A 24,864-nucleotide genomic window follows, 5' to 3' on the forward strand; every position below is an offset into this window, starting at 1 on the left:
CTCTGTCTGAACACGGTGATTGCCTTGGCAACGGGCAGTTGCAGGGGCAGTCTGTAAACACCATTTATTATTGTTCAATATGTATAAATGCGTAGGCTTCAAGGAGATCTTGAAACATTTGCCTGAGGAAGGAGAAAATCTCCGAAAGCTTGTGAATTTAAAATAAAATTGCTGGACTATAACTTGGTGTTGTAAAATTGTTTACAATTTTGAACCAGGAAGTGTAAGTTAGGATAGTGAATTCAATGTTAAATGAGGTACAGAGAGAAAAATAAAGAGAGGGAAAGACTGGATTAAGTGAGAGAGAAGAGTCAAAGAAAAAGTAAAACATTTAAAAAAAATTTAATTTGAAAAAAAAATCTCCAACAATTAAAACCTGAAGGACTGAGACTCCACACTTGTAATAATTAATTTTCAGTGCCAGAGAGGTTGTATGGCAGTAATTCAGACTTATTACACCATTAAGAACACTTAGACTGAAATGGACAAGCCCTAACTTTCTGTGGCGAGTTTAGTCTGTATCTAAAGCGCAAATACAGGAACTTCACGCCGATCAATGCATTCGAATGGTGAGGCAGACAGCAAGTTGCCATTTTCGTGAAGCTAACGGTGGAGTGGCGCATCTCTGACAGCAACTTCTGGATTTTTGCGTTTAACTGCTCATCTGTTCTTGCCTGAAGTTGCTGTGTGATATGCGCATAAATATCGGTGAGCGCTGTTAGCCTCATCGTTATTTTGATAGCAAATTCTGGGCCGATATCTTTGCTGAGAGTAGTGATGCAATAAGCTGAAGACAGATCTTGCAGTCTGAGCTTGTGCAGTTGATAAAGAGATGGCAACACAGCTCAGGAATGAAGGGGGAAATCTAGTTGTGGAGGATGAAGGTACGACAGAAGTCTTAAATACATGTGTCAGTTTGTACAAGAGATGGTGGAAGTGAGAATGCGGGTGTACTAGAAGGGTGTGGAACAATGGTTAGAGATAACTGTAGGAAAGGGAATGGCCCTGAAAAAATGAGTACAGTGAATTCGTCACTAGGCTATTGAAGTATGTGGGAGAAGAGATAGCAAAAGCTCTAGACCACAACGTTTCAATTCTCCTTGATAAGCAAATTGTGACAGGGTCAACTAGCTGATATTACACCTCTGTTCAAGAGAGGGGAGGATAAATTGGGGGACTATAGATCAATTAGTCTAATGTTATTTGTGGGCAAACTTCAAGAACCCAGAATTCAAGATAAAATTATCAAGCATTTAGAAAAGCATGGGCTAATTAAGATAGCTAGCATGGATTTGTTAAAGGCATGTTACATTTGACAAATTTAGTTTTTTTTAAAAAAAAGTCACCAATTGGATATGTAAAGGGGATGCAGTAGATGTGGTGTACATGGATTTTTAGATGGTTCATTACAGAAATACAGGCGTATGGTACAAGAGGAAATGTAGTGGCATGGATAGAAAGTTGCTTGACAATTTAAAAAAAAATAAATGGGTGTTGCTCAGATTGGAGAAGAGTTAGAAATGCTCTACCACAGGGGTCAGTGCTGGGTCTATACATACATAAAATAATATATATAAAACACAGGATATGGACTAGGATATCGAAATCTGCAGATGGAGTTCAATGTGGGCAAGTGTGAGGCAAGCTAGGCCATTTAGGGGTGAAATCAGTAAGCACTTTGGATTCAAGACAGACAAAATCGGAATATTTTCTTAATGGTGAGAGACTGGAAGCTGTGGAGGAGCAAATGGATTTAGGTGTCCATGTACACAAATCACTAAAAGCTGTGTTGCCATCTCTTTTGTACAGGTTCAAAAAGTAATCAAAAAGGCTAAAGAAATTTTGGCCCTTATCTTAAGAGGTTTGGAATTCAAAAGTGAGGAAGTGATGCTTCAATTGTACAAAGCTTTGGTCAGTCCCAATCTGGAGATACTGCGTTCAGTGTTGGTCACTGAACCTCAGGAAAGATATGTTGGCTTTGGAGGGGGTGCGGCACAGATTCATCCAGAACGATACTGGGGCTTTAAGAGGTTAAATTATGGGAAAGATTGCATAAAGTTGATTGGGTCGACACAGAGAGATTGTTTCTTCTGGTGGGCGAAATCCAGAACAAGGGGGCATAAGCTTAAAATTAGAGCTAGGCCATTTAGGGGTGAAATCAGTAAGCACTTTTTTTTTACACAAAGGGTAGTGGAAATCTGGAACTCTCTTCCCAAACGGATGTGGATGCTGGTGAAGAGGGTGGGGGGGCGTCAACTGAAATTTTCAAGTCCGAGATCAACAGAATTTTGTTAGGTAAGGGTATCAAGGTATATCTGTGGAGTTTCGAAGGTTAAGGGGTGATCTGATCGAAGTTTATAAGATAGTAAGGGGAACAGATAGGGTGGATAGAGAGAAACTATTTCCACTGGTTGGGGATTCTAGGACTAGGGGGCACAGTCTAAAAATTAGAGCCAGACCTTTCAGGAGTGAGATTAGAAAACATTTCTACACACAAAGGGTGATAGAAGTTTGGAACTCTCTTCCGCAAACAGCAATTGATGCTAGCTCAATTGCTAATTTTAAATCCGAGATAGATAGCTTTTTGCCAACCAAAGGTAGGTATATGGAGTTAGATCACAGATCAGCCATGATTTTATCAAATGGCGGAGCGGGATGAGGGGCTGAATGGCCTCCTCCTGTTCCTATTTTCCTTACAGCATTTCATGTTCTTCAAATAGGAGCATAAAGTACAAGAGCTGTGTAATTTGATCGGCAAAGCACCAGTAAAAATACTATACAAAACAAATTAAATTTGATATATTTAGTCACTAAACTGGTGGCCCTGATGTAATCCATTGTGTGGCATTACCGCCCCTATTGTTATACAACAGTACGTACTGGCTGGCCTCTCATCTTCCACCCTCCATAGAAACGTGTTGCAAATAAAATCCTCACAAAAGGATTGGAATTCTGGAAGTATTTGTAAACACTGCTTTTCCCCCAATTACTCAGGAATACATCTCCACAGCAATGGGAATGCTTTTGTCATGACCATGGAAAAAGTGACTAACCAATCAGGAAAAGCATGGACTGCATACCCTGTACTTCACTGCTTATGGCAAGGGTCACTTATTCATAGTGATCGAATAAATCAAATTCTGTTTTTATTACACGAGATTCCGTGAGTTTTAGTATTGTTTTGGGGATCACATTCCACAATTCCCTCCATTGTTCCATAAAAATCACAAATTAGTGGCCCTGCTTATGAAGTAACTTTCTGTGTTATTACACCACTTATCGAAGAGCATGAACCCACCTCTGTCTCTCGGGCTCCCCATCCTCCACTTCATCTGCACTGCAAGTTGCACTTGAATCGTTGTCCGAGTGAGACACCGTCTGTGCTCCGTGCTGTGGCAGATCCAGCAGCACTGATCCCATTTCTTCCTGCTGCCTGGCTTTCTCAAACTCTTTGTCTTTGGTATCCATCTCCACTTTAACCTGCAGATTTTCTTCTGGCTTCACATCCATATCCACAGGCTCAGATTTGGTCTTCATCAGGGGTTCAAATACAGGCCTTGCTTCAGCATCGGGGCCTCTCTGCTCTACGTCCATCGACTCCTCAAAGCCCAAGTTCATCTCCTGCTTGACCTGCAGTTCAGGCGAGGCAGTGGCTGGTGCTGCTGAGACAGGTGGTATACCTGGAATATTCTTGGTGGTAGGATTGAGCTCTTCTCCTGTTAAGCTGTCAGCCTCAGTACTTTCCTTACTTGACTTGCCTGTCTCCATAGGCGATGGTGAAGGTGCACTTTCAGTATCTGAGCTGTTCTCGGCTCCTAGGAATAAAGAATTCATATTCATCTGTAACAATTAAAGCCTTTTGGACAAGAAGAAAGTGTGCAGGGATAAAAAGAAAAGTACAAATCTGAAATAATAATGGAAATACTGTGAAAGAAAAACAAGTTAACCCTTCATCAGACAAAGGACTTATACAAAGCATTAAAAATTGCTTCTCTCTTTCAAATGCTGACTGATTTATGCATTTCCAATGTTCTCCCTAATCAATATGCAGTAAATTCTGCTTAAACAGATCACTGAGAAATGGAAATCTGTACAGCATGAACGGAAGTTCCAAACTCAGCTGTTTTCCATTTGCTCGACATGGCAGCCCGTTCTGGAAGCTGAACATCTATTGATTGGTCATCTTCCCTTTGCACTTTCCCTGTTTGTCCAATTAAACTACATATGTGGATATTGTGCAAGCCTGGACAGCAAGTCCGCCTTCAGTGCTTTGGGTTGAGGATGTCTCTAAAAACCAACCACTTTTAAACTTCAACACGTGTGCATGATAATAGGAAGTTTAATACATTGTACCCTGATGTAAACAGTATGTCAGTTCACAATCACCCTCTTTCTGGCTCACCTACAAAAACACGAGCTCCAGGGCCTCCTTTTATAGTCAGAACAGATTCACTGAATACAGAGCAGCTCTGTTGGAAAGTATGCAGGGAGGTAAATTACAGAGTTCAGATTGGACGGAGCTGATTTTTAGGTCAGTAAAGTTGCACAGATTGTTTAATAAAACTCCTGTGCATCTGCACCATGCGTAATTAAACCACCAATGCTTTTTACAAAACAGCACCACTGGGACTCAGGAATACTCTTCAAAAACTGGTGCTGTCCCATGGAGCAGATACTCGTGGATCCGAATGTAGTTCCATTGCGCAAATATTGGTGGAAACAGAGTATAATTCAACAGGATGTGCAGATACCGGCAGGAGCCGAGCGTAGTTCTGCCGTGCAGATACCGGCAGGAGCCGAGCGTAGTTCTGCCGTGCAGATACCGGCAGGAGCCGAGCGTAGTTCTGCCGTGCAGATACCGGCAGGAGCCGAGCGTAGTTCTGCCGTGCAGATACCGGCAGGAGCCGAGCGTAGTTCTGCCGTGCAGATACCGGCAGGAGCCGAGCGTAGTTCTGCCGTGCAGATACCGGCAGGAGCCGAGCGCAGTTCTGCCGTGCAGATACCGGCAGGAGCCGAGCGCAGTTCTGCCGTGCAGATACCGGCAGGAGCCGAGCGCAGTTCTGCCGTGCAGATACCGGCAGGAGCCGAGCGTAGTTCTGCCGTGCAGATACTGGCAGGAGCTGAGTAGTTCCCTCAGGGCAGATACAGGTAGGGGACACTAGATTGTGCACATTTCTGGTTCCTGACCACCCCCCACACCCCTCAATACAAAGCATTGAACTTATCCGAGCAGACATTGCCTCGACTCCAGTACATGGTAATCCAGGTGTGACCTCAAATTCCTTTATACCTTCACTGTCCTCTGGATTCTCCTCCTCATTGGACCCTTCATTGTCCTCGTCCTCTTGTGCAGACACAGTCGATGCAATGCTTTCACACTGAGACACTTCCCGATCTTCACGCGACCTCCTTGACATCTGTTGCTGAGGAGACAGAGATGATGTGAGAAAACTACTAGGAATCTTGTAACTCTGCATCCATTATCTCAATCTCTCTATCACATGTAACAGCCATGTCAGGGGGAGGAATACAACACAAGAGGGACAAATGTTAACTAAAGATAATGGGCAATAAGAAAAGCTTTAAAAGGGGATCAGGGAAATAGGGCCATTAGGTGAGGTGCCCTATACTCTGGAAGAATCCCGTAGGAAACTATATGGGCTGACTATATGGGCTGTGCCCAACAAACAGGATGGCCTCAGCAGTAGCACAACTTGAAACTGTCCTGGAAGGGGATTGGCTTTATCTGCACTGTGGCTGAGGTATGTGTACTGTACAATTGATGCATGGATTAAGGATGCCCATGCTACAATCAATAAATCCTCAGTGAAATGCAGAGAGCAGGACCAGAACAACACAGCTGAAATATCAGAGATTGGTAAATTGTGAATTTACAAAAATTGATTTCAATCAGATTAGCCCATGAAAAGTTCTGATCTCTGAAAAATACTCCGATAAGGAATGTTACAGCTTGGTATAATATAGGACAGCATCACGCAATTTTTCAACCCATTGCCTGTTCTTTAGCAGGGTCCACTTTGCTCACTTTAAACAACTTATGCCTAGTGTTGTATTCTCACATACCTTCCACCCATCCCCATCCCAGGCGAGGGGATGAAGGAGGAAAGGCTTACTCACCGCTTTCAGCTTGTGCTGTTGAAGCAGCATGTCGAGGTTGTGCCGCCTCTTATAGTTGAAGTAGAAATTCTTGCACTGTGCTTCGCTTTTGGTGCCCACCATCTTGGCAATAGCTGCCCAGTTCCGCCCATGTTCTACAAGTCCTAAAGTAAAGACATGGGAAAACAAGGTTAAAGCATGGTCAATGAATTATCAAACTCAACATAAGTCTGGAGTAGCTGCTTTCACTCACACACCAATACACGGAATTTCTATAATCGCCACTTCCCCCACCATGACATTCAGAGACTGATGGGAGAGCTTAAGAACATAAGAACATAAGAAATTGGAGCAGGAGTAGGCCAATCGGCCCCTCGAGCCTGCTCCGCCATTCAATAAGATCATGGCTGATCTGATCCCAACCACAAATCTAAAGAACACAAGAAGTCGGAGCAGGACCCGGCCACATAGCCCCTGGGCCCTCTCCGCCACCCACAGGGCATTGACCGATCCGAACTCAGCTTCATGTCCAATTTCCTGCCCGCTCCCCATAACCCCTAATTCCCTTTACTTCTAGGAAACTGTCTATTTCTGTTTTAAATTTATCTAATGATGTAGCTTCCACAGCTTCCTGGGGCAGCAAATTCCACAGACCTACCACCCTCTGAGTGAAGAAGTTTCTCCTCATCTCAGTTTTGAAAGAGCAGCCCCTTATTCTAAGATTATGCCCCCTAGTTCTAGTTTCACCCATCTTTGGGAACATCCTTACCGCATCCACCCGATCAAGACCCTTCACAATCTTATATGTTTCAATAAGATCGCCTCTCATTCTTCTGAACTCCAATGAGTAGAGTCCCAATCTACTCAACCTCTCCTCATATGTCCGCCCCCTCATCCCCGGGATTAACCGAGTGAACCTTCTTTGTACTGCCTCGAGAGCAAGTATGTCTTTTCTTAAGTATGGAGACCAAAACTGTATGCAGTATTCCAGGTGCGGTCTCACCAATACCTTATATAACTGCAGCAATACCTCCCTGTTTTTATATTCTATCCCCCTAGCAATAAAAGCCAACATTCCGTTGGCTTTCTTGATCACCTGCTGCACCTGCATACCAACTTTTTGATTTTCTTGCACTAGGACCCCCAGATCCCTTTGTACTGCAGTACTTTCCAGTCTCTCGCCATTAAGAAAATAACTTGCTCTCTGATTTTTCCTGCCAAAGTGCATAACCTCACATTTTCCAATATTGTATTGCATCTGCCAAATCTCCGCCCACTCACCCAGTCTGTCTATATCCCCTTGCAGGTTTTTTATGTCCTCCTCACTCTCTACTTTCCCTCCCATCTTTGTATCATCTGCAAATTTTGATATGTTGCACTCGGTCCCCTCCTCCAAATCGTTAATATAGATTGTAAAGAGTTGGGGACCCAGCACCGACCCCTGTGGAACACCACTGGTTACTGGTTGCCAGTCCGAAAATGAACCATTTATCCCAACTCTCTGCTTCCTGTTCGATAACCAATCCTCCACCCATGCCAGAATATTACCCCCAATCCCGTGATTTTTTATCTTAAGTAATAATCTTTTATGTGGCACCTTGTCGAATGCCTTCTGGAAGTCTAAATACACTACGTCCACTGGTTCCCCTTTATCCACCCTATACGTTATATCCTCGAAGAACTCAAGCAAATTTGTCAGACATGACTTCCCCTTCATAAAGCCATGCTGACTTTGTCCTATTAAATTATGCTTATCTAAATGTTCCGTTACTGTCTCCTTAATAATAGACTCCAAAATTTTACCCACCACAGATGTTAAGCTAACTGGCCTATAATTTCCAGCCTTCTGCCTACTACCCTTTTTAAATAACGGTGTTACATTAGCAGTTTTCCAATCTGCCGGGACCTCTCCTGAGTCCAGGGAATTTTGGAAAACTATCACCAAAGCATCCACAATCCCTACTGCCACTTCCCTCAAGACCCTAGGAGGGAAGCCATCAGGTCCAGGGGATTTATCCGCCTTGAGTCCCATTATTTTACTGAGTACCATCTCTTGAGTGATTTTAATCGTATTTAACTCCTCCCCCCCGAGAGTCCCCTGTTTGTCCAGTGTTGGGATATTCTTAGTGTCCTCTACTGTAAAGACAAACAAAATATTTGTTCAGCATTTTTGCCATCTCCATGTTTCCCACCATTAATTTCCCGGTCTCATCCTCTAAGGGACCTATGTTTGCCTTAGCCACCCTTTTTCTTTTTATATAACTATAGAAACTCTTGCTATCTGTTTTTATATTTTTTGCTAATTTCTTTTCATAATCTAATTTCTTTTCACAATCTAGCTTGTTGAAAGTCAATCAGCCATGACAGACTCTTCTAGCCTGCAGTCCATGCTAGCTTCTTAAAACCCACCGTTAGTGTAAACACACAACCCCATTATATTTTAGGAACAAATACATCCAACATCTTCATGTTTGGCTCTGTGATGATCTGATGTTTGATTGACTGTATGGACTATTTTTGTTTTGAATAAAGCCTGATATGACTTATGAACAGAAATCACCTCCTTGTACAGGCCACCTGCTCCTTCTGCAACACAAATTCTGGATTTTATCCCAAGTAAAGGGGGTGAGCTTTTGTTCAGTCTCTCCCTATGTAAGTGGGCTGACCATTCTTTTTCCTGAATTTCTCAAGTAAAGCATGATTCATCCTGTATTACTCCATTTAATTGACCAACACACTATTCCACAAGACTAGCCTGTGTGATGCCACATAACTGTGTAATGTCCTAAACTCTACAATTGTCTGCTCATAACCAGCAAGCGCTGGGCTGGGTAGAACCCAAGAACAAGTTTGAGAGAGACGCCCCAGGTGAAATTATTGAAAGGAGAGCAGTGATCAAGATGATCGCAGAGCTTTGGAGACTAAGTTATGATGAAATGTTCAAGCAGCTAAACTTTTTTTTTGATGAAAAGACTGAAAGGAGACATGATCCAGGTGTTTACAATAATGGAAAGTGTGGATAAGGTTAAAGTAAACTGGACAATGAGCACAGGACTCGGGGAGACAGGTACAAGATTCTTGAGCAAGGTTAGAGATTACAATCCCTTGAATCCTACCCCTGTCCCAGAAGAGTAGATGTGAAACGGATTCCCAGATTTAGGATCAGCCAGCACCTTCAAAGGGAGTCCGGCTGCGACGGTGCATTTGGGCAAATGCACTTTCAAAATAAATTTGAGCTGAAATCTTTTTGATTTCAATTTATTCTTTTTAATACCAAAAGCCTTCAATAAAAATTGAAATACGTAGGGGTCACTGGACAGTGTTCAGGAACAAGAACATTGACTGATTTCCCCTTCTCTCTAACCCAGGGGTCACTGGACAGTGATCAGAAGCAGGAACCCTGACTGATTTTCTCCTTCCCTAGTCCAGGAATACTGAGGCAAATTGTAACATTCCCAGTGAGGGCAGCTGACTCAGCATGGGCCAGACATGGATTCTGGGATCTTCCTGCTCTGTATAGTAACATAGAATAGAATCATAGAAAATTTACGGCACAGAAGGAGGCCACTCGGCCCATCGTGTCCGTCCCAGCTGAGAAACGAGCCACCAAGCCTAATCCCACTTTCCCGCATTTGGTCTGTAGTCCTACAGGTCACGGCTCTTCGGGTGCACATCCAGGGATTTTTTTTTAAATGAGTTGAGGGCTTCTGCCTCTGCCACCCTCTCAGGCAGCGAGTTCCACACCCCCACCACCCTGAGTGAAAAAACTTTTCCTCATTTCTGCTCTAATCCTTCTACCAAACACTTTAAATCTATGCCCCCTGGTTATTGACCCCTTTGCTAAGGGAAATAGGTCCTTCCTATCCACTCTATCGAGGCCCCTCATAATTTTGTACAACTCAATCAAATCACCCCTCAACCTCCTCTGTTCCAAGGAAAACAACCCCAGCCTATCCAATCTGCCATCATAGCTAAAATTCTCCAGCCCTGGCAACATCCTCGTAAATCTCCTCTGCACCCTCTCTAGTGCAATTACATCCTTCCTGTAATGTGGTGACCAGAACTGTGCGCAGTACTCAAGCTGTGACCTAATCAGTGTTTTATACAGTTCCAGCATAACATCCCTGCTTTTATAGTCTATGCCTCGGCTAATAAAGGAAAGCATTCCATATGCTTTCTTAATCACCTTATTTACCTGTCCTGCTACCTTCAGGGATCTGTGGACATGCACTCCAAGGTCCCTCACTTCCTCTACACCTCTCAGTATCCTCCCATTTATTGTGTATTCCCTTGCCTTGTTTGCTCTCCCCAAAGGCATTACCTCACACTTCTCCGGATTGAACTCCATTTGCCACTTTTCTGCCCATCTGACCAGTCCATTGATATCTTCCTGCAGTCTACAGCTTTACTCCTCACTATGAACCACACGGCCTATCTTTGTGTCATCCGCAATTTTTTTAATCATGCCCCCTACGTTTAAGTCCAAATCGTTAATGTACAGCACAAAAAGCAAAGGACCTTGTACCGAGCCCTGCGGCACCCCATTGGAAACAGCCCTCCAGTCACAAAAACACTCGACCATTACCCTTTGCTTCCTGCCACTGAGCCAATTTGTCACATTCCCTTGGATCCCATGGGCCTTTACTTTCTTGACTAATCTGCCATGTGGGACCTTGTCAAAAGCCTTGCTAAAATCCATGTAGACGACATTAATTGCGCTACCCTCATTGATCCTCCTTGTCAACTCCTTGAAAAATTCAATCAAGTTAGTCAGACACGACCTCCCCTTAACAAATCTGTGCTGACTGTCCTTGATTACTCCATGCCTTTCTAAGTGACAGTTTATCCTGTCCCTCAGAATTGATTCCAATAATTTGCCCACCAACGAGGTTGACTGGCCTGTAATTACTCGGTCTATCCTTCGTTCCCCTTTTAAACAATAGTACAACGTTAGCATTCCTCCAAACCTCCAGCACTACGCCTGTATCCAGTGAAGTTTGGAAAATGATTGTTAAAGCCTCCCCTATTTTTTCCTCCCTGGTTTCTTTTAACAGCCTGGGATACATTTCATCCAGCCCCAGTGATTTATCCATTTTCAAAGATGCTAATCCCCTTAATACTTCCTCTCTCACTATGTTTACCCCATTCAATATTTCAAACTCCTCCTCCTCAATTTTACTGGATAAACTCACTGAGCTGCTCATTAACCTGCATTTATGGAAATATCTCATATAATCATAGAAAGTTACGGCACAGAAGGAGGCCATTCGGCCCATCGTGTCAATGCCGGCCAAAAAATAGCTATCCAGCTTAATCCCACTTCCCAGCACTTGGTCCGTAGCCCTGTAGGTCACGGCATTTCAGGAGCACATCCAAGTACTTTTTAAATGAGTTGAGGGTTTCTGCCTCTACCACCTTTTCAGGCAGTGAGTTCCAGACTCCCACCACCTTCTGGGTGAAAAAAATTCTCTTCAGCTCTCGTCTAATCCTTCTACCAATTACTTTAAATCTATGCCTCCTGGTCACTGACCCCTCTGCTAAGGGAAATAGGTCCTCCCTATCCACTCTATCTAGTCCCCTCATAATTTTATACACCTCAATTGAATCTCCCCTCAGCCTCTTTTGTTCCAAAGAAAACAACCCCAGCCTATCCAATCTTTTCTCATAACTAAAATTCTTCAGTCCTGGCAACATCCTCGTAAATCTCCTCTGCACCCTCTCTAGTGCAATCACATCTTACTTGTAATGTGGTGACCAGAACTGTACGCAGTACTCGAGCTGTGGCCTAACCAATGTTTTATACAGTTCCAGCTTAACCTCCCTGATCTTATATTCTATGCCTCGGCTAATAAAGGAAAGTATCCCGTATGCCTTTTTAACCACCTTATCTACCTGTCCTGCTACCTTCAGGGATCTGTGGACATGCACTCCAAGGTCCCTCTCTTCCTCTACACCTCTCAGTATCTTCTCATTTATTGTGTATTCCCTTGCCTTGTTTGCCCTCCCCAAATGCATTATCTCACACTTCTCCAGATTGAATTCCATTTGCCACTTTTCTGCCCACCTGACCAGTCCATTGATATCTTCCTGCAGTCTGCAGCTTTCCTCCTCAGAGTCAACCACATGGCCAATTTTTTCTATCATCTGCAAACTTCTTGATCAAACCCCCCACATTCAAGTCGAAATCATTAATATGTACCACAAAAAGCAAGGGACCTAGTACTGAGCCTTGCAGCACCCCACTGGAAACAGCCTTCCAGTCTCAAAAACACACGTCAATCATACATAAGAACATAAGAAATAGGAGCAGGAGTAGGCCAATTGGCCCCTCGAGCCTGCTCCGCCATTCAATAAGATCATGGCTGATCTGATCCTAACCTCAAATCTAAATTCATGTCCAATTTCCTGCCCGCTCCCCATAACCCCTATTTCCCTTTACTTCTAGGAAACTGTCTATTTCTGTTTTAAATTTATTTAATGATGTAGCTTCCACAGCTTCCTGGGGCAGCAAATTCCACAGACCTACTACCCTCTGAGTGAAGAAGTTTCTCCTCATCTCAGTTTTGAAAGAGCAGCCCCTTATTCTAAGATTATGCCCCCTAGTTCTAGTTTCACCCATCCTTGGGAACATCCTTACTGCATCCACCCGATCAAGCCCCTTCACAATCTTATATGTTTCAATAAGATCGCCTCTCATTCTTCTGAACTCCAATGAGTAGAGTCCCAATCTACTCAACCTCTCCTCATATGTCCGCCCCCTCATCCCCGGGATTAACCGAGTGAACCTTCTTTGTACTGCCTCGAGAGCCTTTGCTTCCTGCCACTGAGCCAATTTTGGATCCAATTTGCCACTTTCCCTTGGATCCCGTGGGCTTTTACTTTTTTGACCAGTCTGCCACGTGGGACCTTGTCAAAAATCCATATACACCACATCAAACGCGTTACCCTCATCGACCCTCCTTGTTACCTGATCAAAAAATTCAATCAAGTTAGTCAGACATGACCTTCCCCTAACAAATCCATGCTGACTGTCCTTGATTAACCCGTGCCTTTCTAAATGACAATTTATGCTGTCCCTCAGAATTGATTCCAATAATATGCTCACCACCGAGGTTACACTGACTGACCTATAATTACTCGGTCGATCTCTTTCTCCCTTTGTGAACAGTACAACGTTAGCAGTCCTCCAATCCTCTGGCACAACCCCTAGCCAGTGAGCATTGGAAAATGATGGTTAGAGCCTCTGCTATTTCCTCCCTTGTTTCTCTTCACAGCCTGGGATATATTTCAACTCGGCCTGGTGATTTATCTACTTTTAAAGATGCTAAACCCCTTAATACTTCCTCTCTCTCTATGTTTATCCCATCCAATATTTCACACTCCTCCTCATCTACAATCTCTGCATTGTCCCCCTCTTTTGTGAAGACATGCGCAAAGTATGCATTAAGAACCATACCCACATCTTCCGCCTCCACACATAGGTTACCTTTTTGGTCTCTAATAGGCCCTACTCCTTCCTTAGTTATTCTCTTGCTCTTTAAGTATTTATGAAATGTTTTTGGGTTTTCCTTAATTTTACTTGCCATATTTTTTCATGCCCTCTTTTTGCTTTCCTAATTTCCTTTTTAATTCCACCCCTGCACTTTCTATACTCCTCTAGGCGTCTTGCAGTATTGAGCTCTTGGTGCCTGACATATCTTTTTTACCCTTATTTACCCTGTATGCTCCTCGTCATCCAGGGGGCTCTGGATTTGGCAGTCCCACCCGTTTTCTTTGTGGGAACATGTTTACTCTGAACCCCTTGAATCTCCCCCTTGAATGCCTCCCACTGCTCTGACAGGATTACTCCCAGTGCCATGTGCTAGTGAGAGCAGAAATAGGAAAATAGACCAGATGACTGCGTAGCTTGAGAGATGGTGTAGGAGGGAGGGGTTTAAATTCCTGAGACATTGGGACCGATTCTGGGAAAGGCGGGACCTGTACAAGCTGGACGGGTTGCACCCAAGCAGAACCGGGACCAATATCCTCGCGGGGGCATTTGCTAGTTCTGTTGGGGGGGTTTAAACTCGTATGGCAGGGGGATGGGAACCAAAGGGCAGGTACAAATAGGACAAATTCAGACCAGGAAACGGGAAGTAAAAAAGCAGTTAGTGACGTAGTTAGTGACTCAAAGGCAAAAGAAGCAAAGGTTAAATGTGTTCAACACAGGAATTTGACGGGGTTAAAGGGTATATACTTCAATGCAAGGAGTATCACAAACAAAGCAGATGAGCTAAGGGCACAGATAGACACTTGGCAGCATGGTATCATTGCTATAACGGAAACCTGGCTTAAAGAGGGGGATAATTGGCAGCTCAACATCCCTGGATATAGAGTTTTCAGGCAGGATAGAGTGGGTGATAAAAAAAGGGGGGACAGCATTATTGGTTAAAGAATCAATTACAGTTGTGAGAAGGGATGATGTGCCAAATGGATCATCAATTGAGGCCATGTGGGTTGAGCTAAGAAATAAAAAAAGGGGCAGTCACACTACTCGGAGTGTACTATAGACCCCCGAATAGTGAAAGGGAGATAGAAGAACAAATATGTAGGCAAATTTCTGAGTACAAAAATAAGAGGGCAGTAATAGTCGGGGACTTCAACTACCCGAACATCAACTGGGATTCAAACAGTGTGAGAGGCACAGAAGGTGCAAAATTCTTGATCGGTGTCCAGGAGAACTTTTTTAGCCAGTACGTGACAAGCCCAACAAGAGGGGATGCAATTCTAGATTTAGTCCCGGGGAATGAAGATGGGCAAGTGGGTGAAGTGACAGTGGGTGACCATATTGGGGACAGTGATCACAATTCAGTTAGTTTTAGCATTATTATGGAAAAGGACAGAGTTAAATCAGGAGTAAACGTTTTAAATTGGGGGAAGACAAATTTTACAGAACTAAGAGGCGATTTGGCAGAAGTGGACTGGACACAACTACTTGAGGAGAAATCAGTGGCAAGCCAGTGGGAGGCACTAAAGTGTGAAATTCTATGGGTACAATGCCGACACGTCCCCTCATAGAAAAAGGGTGGCACTGCCAAATTTAGAGCCCCCTGGTTGTCTAGAAGTATACGGGGCAAGATAAAGCAGAAAAAGAAAGCTTATGACTGTCACAGAAAACTAAATAATGCAGAAAGCCTAAGGGAGTATAGAAAGTACAGAGGTGACGTAAAAAAGGAAATAAGGAAAGCAAAGAAAGGGCATGAAAAAATATTAGCTAGTAAGATTAAAGAAAACCCAAAGATGTTTTATCAGTACATTAAGAACAAGAGGATAGCTAATGAAAAGGTGGGACCGATCAGAGATGATAAGGGTAACTTGTGTAGATGCAGAGGATGTGGGTAGGGTTTTAAATGAATATTTTGTCTCCGTATTCATAAAGGAAAGGGATGATCCGGATGTAGTAGTTAAAGAGGAGAGGTGTGAAATATAGGATAAGGTAAACATAACGAGAGAGGAAGTACGAGAGGGACTGGAATCCTTGAAAGTTGATAAGTCACCAGGGCCGGATGGATTGTTTCCTAGGCTATTGAAGGAAGCCAGGGAGGAAATAGCGGATGCTCTGAGGATCATTTTCCAATCCTCACTCGATACAGAGGAGGTACCGGAGGACTGGAAGATTGCAAATGTAGTACCATTGTTTAAAAAGGGCACGAAGGAAAGACCGAACCAATTATAGGCCGGTCAGTCTTACCTCGGTGGTAGGCAAACTATTAGAATCAATACTGAGAGATAGGATAAACTGTCACTTGTGCAGGCATGGTTTAATCAGGGATAGTCAGCATGGATTTGTTCAGGGAAGGTCATGCCTTACAAATCTGATTAAATTCTTTGAGGAAGTGACAAGGAGGATTGATGAGGGTAGTGCAGTGGGTGTTGTCTACGTGGATTTTAGTAAGGCATTTGACAAGGTCCCACATGGCAGACTGGTCAGAAAGGTAAAAGCGGCGAATTGGAAAGTCAATGGATGTCTTTGCGAATGGAAATCCGTTTCCAATGGTGTGCCACAGGGCTCAGTGTTTGGTCCCTTGCTGTTTGTGGTATATATTAATGATTTGGACTTGAATGTTGGGGGGCATGATTGGCAAATTTGCAGACAACACAAAAATTGGCCGTGTAGTTGATAGTGAAGAGGATAGCTGTGGACTCCAAGAAGATATCAATGGGTTGGTGGAGTGGGCGGAAAAGTGGCAAATGGAGTTCAACCCGGAGAAGTGTGAGGGAATGCACTTAGGGAGGGCAAACAGTAAAAGGGAATACACAGTAAAAGGGAATATATTGAGAGGGGTAGAGGAAGTGAGAGACCTTGGAGTGCATGTGCACAGGTCCCTGAAGGTGGCAGTACAGGTAGATAAGGTTGTGAAGAAGGCATACGGAATGCTCTCCATTATTAGGCGAGGTATAGAATACAAAAGCAGGGATGTAATGATGGAACTGTATAAAACGCTGGTACGGCCACAGCTGGAGTATTGTGCGCAGTTCTGGTCACCACATTACAGGAAGGACATAATTGCTCTGGAAAGAGTGCAGAGAAGATTTACAAGAATATTGCCAGGGCTTAAAAAGTGCAGCTACGAGGAAAGATTGGATGGGCTGGGGTTGTTTTCCTTGGAGCAGAGGAGGCTGAGGGGAGACTTGATTGAGGTGTACAAAATTATGAGGGGCCCAGATAGAGTAGACAGGAAGTACCTGTTTCCCCTAGCGGAGAGTTCAAGAACCAGAGGACACAGATTTAAGCTGATTGGTGGAAGGATTAGAGGGGACATGAGGAAAAACTTTTTTACCCAGAGGGTGGTGGGTGTAATGAATTCGCTGTCCGAATTGGTGGTAGAGGCAGGGACCTTCAACTCTTAAAAACTACCTGGACCTGCACCTAAAGTGCTGTAAGCTGCAGGGCTACGGACCAGGTGCTGGAAGGTGGGATTAGAATGGGCACCTGGTTGTTCTTCGAGCTGGCGCGGACACGATGGGCTGAATGGCCCCCTTCTGTGCTGTATCTTTTCTATGGTTCTATGATTTACCTTCAAGTAGCTGTTTCCAATCCACTTTTGCTAAATCACTTCTCAGCTTAGTAAAATTGGCCATTCCCCAATTTAGAACTTATACTCCTGTTCTATCTTAGTCCTTTTCCATAACTATGCTAAATCTAACTGAATTATGATCACTACCACCAAAATGCTCTCCCCACTGATACTCCTTCCGCCTGTCCAGCTTCATTCCCTAAAACTAAAGCTGTCACATGTTTGTGTAAACCAATGTTTGCATCTGAGCTGTTGTACAGTTCCTAACTCCACAGTTGTTGGGCATTAACAGGGTACTGATGGATTTCAATAAACACAGTACAAAGCAGAACTTCTGAACATTTTTACAGAGCCTCAACACGTTGTAAACCTCTCCGTGAAGGCAGGTTTAAAATCATAGTTTACTGAATTATATAATCTCTGAACTTGAAGAGCAACCCAGCTAACATACCACAAACTCACAAGTACACAAAAGCAAGTATTCTTTGAAAAAAAGTATGAAGATTATTTTGTTTTAGGAATACATATGTAGAGTGTCCCTCAAGAGCCAGTCACATTTTTCCCCTTCCTCCTTCAGAGCAGCAGCAATCCCCTCACCCCCACCCACCACTGGCTGCCTCCTGACACCCCCGGCTGCCTCCTGACCCCTGACCCCCCCACCCGCCTCCTGACCCCTCCCACCCCCCCCACCCCGGCTGCCTCCTGACCCCTCACCAACACCCCCACCCCGGCTGCCTCCTGACCCCTCACCCGGCTGCCTCCTGACGCCCCCGACTGCCTCCTGACCCCTGACCCCCCCACCCGCCTCCTGACCCCTCACCAACCCCCCCACCCCGACTGCCTCCTGACCCCTCACCAACGCCCCCACCCCGGCTGCCTCCTGACCCCTCACCAACCCCCCCCCACCACACCCCGGCTGCCTCCTGACCCCTCACCAACCCCACCCCCCCCCCCCAACACCCCGGCTGCCTCCTGACCCCTCACCAACCCCACCCCCCCCCCCCAACACCCCGGCTGCCTCCTGACCCCTCACCATCGGGTCACAGCTGCTTCCACCATTCCTGAGCTGGCTCCTCCCCCGAGGCCTGCAGCAAATTCCCCTCTCCCCAGGATGGCAAATGCCTCCTTACCCATCAACTGCAACTGTTTCCTTCCCCCTTGACTGCACCCTATAACGGCAGGGGTGCAACAACCTCCCTCTCCCTATCTTCCCAGGGGTACAGCAACCTCCTACACCCCCCCCCCCCTCCCAAGTCACAGCAGCCTCCTACACCCGCCCCTCCCAGGGCCAAGGCAGCCTCCTACACCCCCCCCCATCCTCTCTCCGGGACAAGCCTGCCTCCTACACCCCCCCCCTTCCCAGGGACAAGCCTGCCTCCTACACCCCCCCCCTTCCCAGGGACAAGCCTGCCTCCTACACCCCCCCCCTTCCAGGGACAAGCCTGCCTCCTACACCCCCCCCCTTCCAGGGACAAGCCTGCCTCCTACACCCCCCCCCTTCCCAGGGACAAGCCTGCCTCCTACACCCCCCCCCTTCCCAGGGACAAGCCTGCCTCCTACACCCCCCCCCCCTTCCCAGGGACAAGCCTGCCTCCTACACCCCCCCCCTTCCCAGGAACAAGCCTGCCTCCTACACCCCCCCCCTTCTCAGGGACAAGCCTGCCTCCTACACCCCCCCCCTTCCCAGGGACAAGCCTGCCTCCTACACCCCCCCCCTTCCAGGGACAAGCCTGCCTCCTACACCCCCCCCCTTCCCAGGGACAAGCCTGCCTCCTACACCCCCCCCCTTCCCAGGGACAAGCCTGCCTCCTACACCCCCCCCCCCTTCCCAGGGACAAGCCTGCCTCCTACACCCCCCCCCTTCCCAGGAACAAGCCTGCCTCCTACACCCCCCCCCTTCTCAGGGACAAGCCTGCCTCCTACACCCCCCCCCCCTTCTCAGGGACAAGCCTGCCTCCTACACCCCCCCCCCTTCCCAGGAACAAGCCTGCCTCCTACACCCCCCCCCTTCCCAGGAACAAGCCTGCCTCCTACACCCCCCCCCTTCTCAGGGACAAGCCTGCCTCCTACACCCCCCCCTTCCCAGGGACAAGCCTGCCTCCTACACCCCCCCCCTTCCCAGGAACAAGCCTGCCTCCTACACCCCCCCCTTCCCAGGGACAAGCCTGCCTCCTACACCCCCCCCCCCTTCCCAGGGACAAGCCTGCCTCCTACACGCACCCCCCCTTCCCAGGGACAAGACAGCCTCCTACCCCCCCTTCCCAGGGACAAGGCTGCCTCCTACACCTCCCTTCCCAGGGACAAGGCTGTCTCCTACACCCCCCCCCCTTCCCAGGGACAAGGCTGTCTCCTACACCCCCCCCCCCTTCCCAGGGCCAAGACAGCCTCCTACACCCCCCTTCCCAGGGACAAGGCTGCCTCCTACACCCCCCTTCCCAGGGACAAGGCTGTCTCCTACACCCCCCCCCTTCCCAGGGCCAAGACAGCCTCCTACACCCCCCTTCCCAGGGCCAAGACAGCCTCCTACACCCCCCTTCCCAGGGACAAGGCTGTCTCCTACACCCCCCCCCTTCCCAGGGCCAAGACAGCCTCCTACACCCCCCTTCCCAGGGACAAGGCTGCCTCCTACACCCCCCTTCCCAGGGACAAGGCTGCCTCCTACACCCCCCTTCCCAGGGACAAGGCTGCCTCCTACACCCCCCTTCCCAGGGACAAGGCTGCCTCCTACACCCCCCTTCCCAGGGACAAGGCTGCCTCCTACACCCCCCTTCCCAGGGACAAGGCTGCCTCCTACACCCCCCTTCCCAGGGACAAGGCAACCTCCTACAACCCCCCCTTCCAGGGGTACAGTGCCCTATCCTATCCCAGATGTACAGCAGACTCCTACACCTCCAGTGCACCACACACCAACCAGAATTGCTATTTATACAAGTTCAGTAATATTAGTGACAGAAAGAACAGGAAACTGTTTGTACTGGAGAAAAACCAATGACAAAAGTAAATGAGTGCCATGACTTGCAGTATTTAAAGAGCTAATGGAAATAAGACCATCAGCACAACTAAATATGGAGAAACTGAGCTCTCTGGCTGTGCAGTGTTCAGCTTCACCTCTGTGCAGACAGGGCCACACTCCAGCTCCGTGTGAACATAACCAGACACAGTGTGCAAACTGAGGAACAAAAAAAAATCAAACAAATTTCAAAACCATTCAAACTTCAGCTGCATTTGCAAACAGGAGCTGAATTGATGAAACCCTGTACCAACTCTGCCACAATATATGGTATGTAAATCGATAAAACAAATCTTCAACAATTCACAGAAAGTTGATGAGGGGTCCACTTCACTCTCCTGCTGCTCAAAACCAGCAGTGAACTGCAGAACTGAATCTGAGGTGGCAAAACAACAGGGTCACTGCCAGCTGCCCCCTTCCTACTCAACGCCCAGGCACATTGCCAAAGGCTTTCATGAGACCTGACCTGGGATGTGGCTCCGGTTACTCAGTAAAAAAAAACATGATTTTTTAAAAGTTGCACTCAGTAAGCTGGAACATTATGAAGTATAAGTGAGGTACAACGGAGTGATCTGCAGAAATGAGATGTGAACCCAAGACCAGCACAGAGACCATTATTTCATCAACTACTAAACCACGCAGATTCAGAATGTGCTCCCAGATCCTGCAGCAATTAGCTCCTGCACCCAGAATCCTCTGGATATGTTATTATCCAGACATTTAAAAGGAAGATCAAAAAAAATCAAATGTAAAATGCCAAGACCCACTCTCAGCGGCTGCCTCCAGCTTTGATCCATCCCAAACAAATTGAGGCTAAAGTTTCTCTCTTCCACTTTCAGATCCACTCATTATAGTAACATAGGAACAGGAGTAGGCCATTCAGCCCCTCGTGCCTGCTCCGCCATTTGATAAGATCATGGCTGATCTGTGATCTAACTCCATATCCCTTAATACCTTTGATTGCCAAAAAGCTATCCATCTCACATTTAAATTTAGCAATTGAGCTAGTATCAATTGCCGTTTGCGGAAGAGAGTTCCAAACTTCTACCACCCTTTGTGTGTAGAAATGTTTTCTAATCTCGCTCCTGAAAGGTCTGGCTCTAATTTTTAGACTGTGCCCCCTACTCCTAGAATCCCCAACCAGCGGAAATAGTTTCTCTCTATCCACCCTATCTGTTCCCCTTAACATCTTATAAACTTCGATCAGATCACCCCTTAACCTTCGAAACTCTAGAGAATACAACCCCAATTTGTGTAATCTCTCCTCGTAACTTAACCCTTGAAGTCCAGGTATCATTCCAGTAAACCTACGCTGCACTCCCTCCAAAGCCAATATGTCCTTCCGAAGGTGCGGTGCCCAGAACTGCTCACAGTACTCCAGGTGCGGTCTAACCAGGGTTTTGTATAGCTGCCGCATAACTTCTGCCCCCTTGTACTCCAGTCCTCTAGATATAAAGGCCAGCATTCTATTAGCCTTATTGATTATTTTCTGCACCTGTTCATGACACTTCAATGATCTATGTACCTGAACCCCTAGGTCCCTTTGGACATCCACTGATACACTCAACACTCTTCTGACTTCTGCTCTGAGTATTTCACACAACACACCCTCTCTACCACATGCCACAGAATGCATAAACCTAACAGTGCATCAATCTATACCATAACTCCAAATAACCCATAAGTTTTAAGCGTGGTTGGTGAGCTGCAGGTGCAATTAGCCACATAGGAATATGATGTTGTGACGATAACAGAGACCTGGCTCAAAAAAGGGCAGGATTGAGTACTAAATATTCCTGGATACAAGGTGTTCGGGAAAGATAGGGAAGGAAGGAGTGGGGGGGGGGGGGGGGCGGGGTTATTGATTAAGGAGAATATTGCAGTGCTGGAGAGAGGGAGGATGTCCTGAAGGGGTCAAGACAGAATCTATTTGGTTAGATTCAAGAAACAGTAGAGGTGCCATTACACTACAGGGTGTATTCTACAGGCCAACAACTAGTGGGAAGGAGACAGAGGAGCAAATTGGCAGGGAAATTACAGAGAGGTGCAAAAGCTATAGAGTAATGATAACTGGTGACTTCAATTACCCTAATATAGACTGGGATAGTAATATAAGGGGCAAAGAGGGGGAGGAATTTTTGAAGTGTGTTCAGGAGAACTTTCTTGATCAGTACATTTCTGGCCCAATGAGAAAGGAGGCATTTCTGGACTTGGTCCTGGGGAATGAGGCGGGCCAAGTGGAGCAAGTGTCAGTGGGAGAGCATTGAGGGAACAGCGATCATAAGGTTTAGAATAGCTATGGAAAAATACATGGACCACTCTAAAGTAAAAATACTCAATTGGAGGAGGGCCAATTTCAGTGGGATGAGAACTGATCTGGTCCGGGTAAATTGGAATCAAAGATTGGCAGGCAAAACTGTAATTGAACAATGGGCGGCCTTTAAGAAGGAGATGGTTCGGGTACATTCCCACAAGGGAGAAAGGTAGGGCAATTAAAGCCAGAGCTCTGGATGACAAAAGAGATGGAGAGAGTAAGATGAAGCAGAAAAAAGGAACATATGACAGATGTCAGGTTGATAACACAAGCGAGAACCTGGCTGAATATAGAAAGTTCAGAGGGGAAGTGAAAAAGGAAATAAGTGGGGCAAAGAGAGAGTATGAGAATAGACTGGCAGCCAACATAAAAGGGAATCCACAAGTCTTCTATAGGCATGTAAACAGTAAACGGGTAGTAAGAGGAGAGGTCGGGCCGATCAGGGACAAAAAGATTTACTCATGGAGGCAGAGGGCATGGCCGAGGTGCTGAATGAGTACTTTGCATCTGTCTTTACCAAGGAAGGAGATGCTGCCAGAGTCTCAGTAAATGAAGATGTAGTTGAGATAATGGATAGGCTAATAATTGATAAAGAAGAGTTATTTGAAAGGCTAGCTGTCCTTAAAGTAGATAAGTCAGTAAGTAGGATGCATCCTAGGTTGTTGAGGGAAGTCGGGGTGGAAATTGCAGAGGTACTGACCATCATCTTCCAAACATCCGTAGATACGGCGGTGGTGTCAGAGGACTGGAGAATTGCAAATGTTACACCCTTGTTCAAAAAAGGGCGTACGGATGAACCCAGCAACTACAGGCCAGTCAGTTTCACCTTGGTGGTGGGGGAACTTTTGGAAATGATAATCTGGGACAGAATTTGCAGTCACTTGGACAAGTGTGGATTGATTAGGGAAAGCCAGCACTGATTTGTTGAAGGCAAATCGTGATTGATAAGAGTTTTTTGATGAGGGCAATGCAGTTGATGTGGTGTATATGGACTTTTTAAAAAGGGTATACAGGGCACAATTTCCAAATTTGCAGATGACACAAAACTTGGAAGTGTAGTGAACAATGAGGAGGATAGAGATAGACTTCAAGAGGATATAGACAGGCTGGTGAAATGGGCAGACACGTGGCAGATGAAATTTAACACAGAAAAATGCAAAGTGATACATTTCGGTAGGAAGAACGAGGAGAAGCAATATAAAGTAGAGGGCACAATTCTAAAAGGGGTACAGAAACAGAGAGATCTAGGGGTATATGTGGAAAAATTGTTGAAAGTGGCAGGGCAGGTTGAGAAAGCGGTTTAAAAAGCATACAGGATCCTGGGCTTTATAAATAGAGGGATAGAGTACAAAAGCAAGGAAGTCATGAGGAACCTTTATAAAACACTGGTTTGGCCACAACTGGAGTATTGTGTCCAGTTCTGGGCACTGCTCTTCAGGAAAGATGTGAAGGCCTTAGAGAGGGTGCAGAAAAGATTTACTAGAATGATTCCAGGGATGAGGGACTTTAGTTACGTGGATAGACTGGAGAAGCTGTGGTTGCTCTCCTTGGAACAGAGAAGGTTGAGAGGAGATTTGATCGAGGTATTCAAAACCATGAAGGGTCCAGACAGAATAGATCCTGGTCAAAATCCTGGAACTCCCTACCTAACAGCACTGTGGGAGAACCTTCACCACACGGACTGCAGCAGTTCAAGGAGGCAGCTCACCACCACCTTCTCGAGGGCAATTAGGGATGGGCAATAAATGCTGGCCTTGCCAGCAACGCCCACATCCCATGAACGAATAAAAAAAAAGAAACTGTAACCATTGGCAGAAAGGGCAAGAATCAGAGGACATAGATATAAGGTGAATGACTTAGACAAATTCTATTTCCTGCTGTCTGGAGAAAGTTAAATAAAATCTTGGATTAGACACACGACTGTCAATTGAGCACCAAAGGCAGAATCCAGTCACTGGCAGGCATTTAGCTGTACTGTCCTTAAAGGTACAGGAGGCACCGCCAATACCACTAATAGGGACCTTATCTTTTAGTACAACGCTGCAATAAATCAAAGGTCACGATGCTGCAGAGATCCATTAACCGGTTCCCTCTAAACACAACCCATCATGGCAGAAGGGGCAAGAATCAGAGGACATAGATATAAGGTGATTGGCAAAAGAACTAAAGGTGACATGAGGAAAATTTTTTTAACACAGTGAATCGTTATGATCTGGAATGCACTGCCTGAGGGGGTGGTGGAGGCAGATTCAATCGTGGCTTTCAAAAGGGAACTGGATAAGTACTTGAAAGAAAAAAATTTGCAGGGTTACGGGGTTAGGGCGGGGGGCTAGATGGATTGCTCTTGCATAGAGCCAGCATGGACT

General features: G+C 45.9%; 1 protein-coding gene across 3 annotated transcripts in view; it reads right to left on the reverse strand.

The window, feature by feature from the left end:
- ncor1 (nuclear receptor corepressor 1) overlaps window positions 1-24,864 on the reverse strand; it is a 334,377-nt gene that overhangs the window by 115,739 nt on the left and 193,774 nt on the right. For all 3 annotated transcript variants that reach the window (XM_068008588.1, XM_067967875.1, XM_067967876.1), the window contains 3 exons: window positions 6,139-6,281; window positions 5,291-5,423; window positions 3,299-3,815 (listed from right to left, as the gene is read on the reverse strand). In XM_068008588.1, the coding sequence (XP_067864689.1) occupies window positions 3,299-3,815; window positions 5,291-5,423; window positions 6,139-6,281 (793 nt within the window). The remainder of the gene's footprint in view (window positions 1-3,298; window positions 3,816-5,290; window positions 5,424-6,138; window positions 6,282-24,864) is intronic.

This window comes from Heptranchias perlo, chromosome 28 (assembly GCF_035084215.1).
Source record: "Heptranchias perlo isolate sHepPer1 chromosome 28, sHepPer1.hap1, whole genome shotgun sequence".
NCBI lineage: Eukaryota > Metazoa > Chordata > Chondrichthyes > Hexanchiformes > Hexanchidae > Heptranchias > Heptranchias perlo.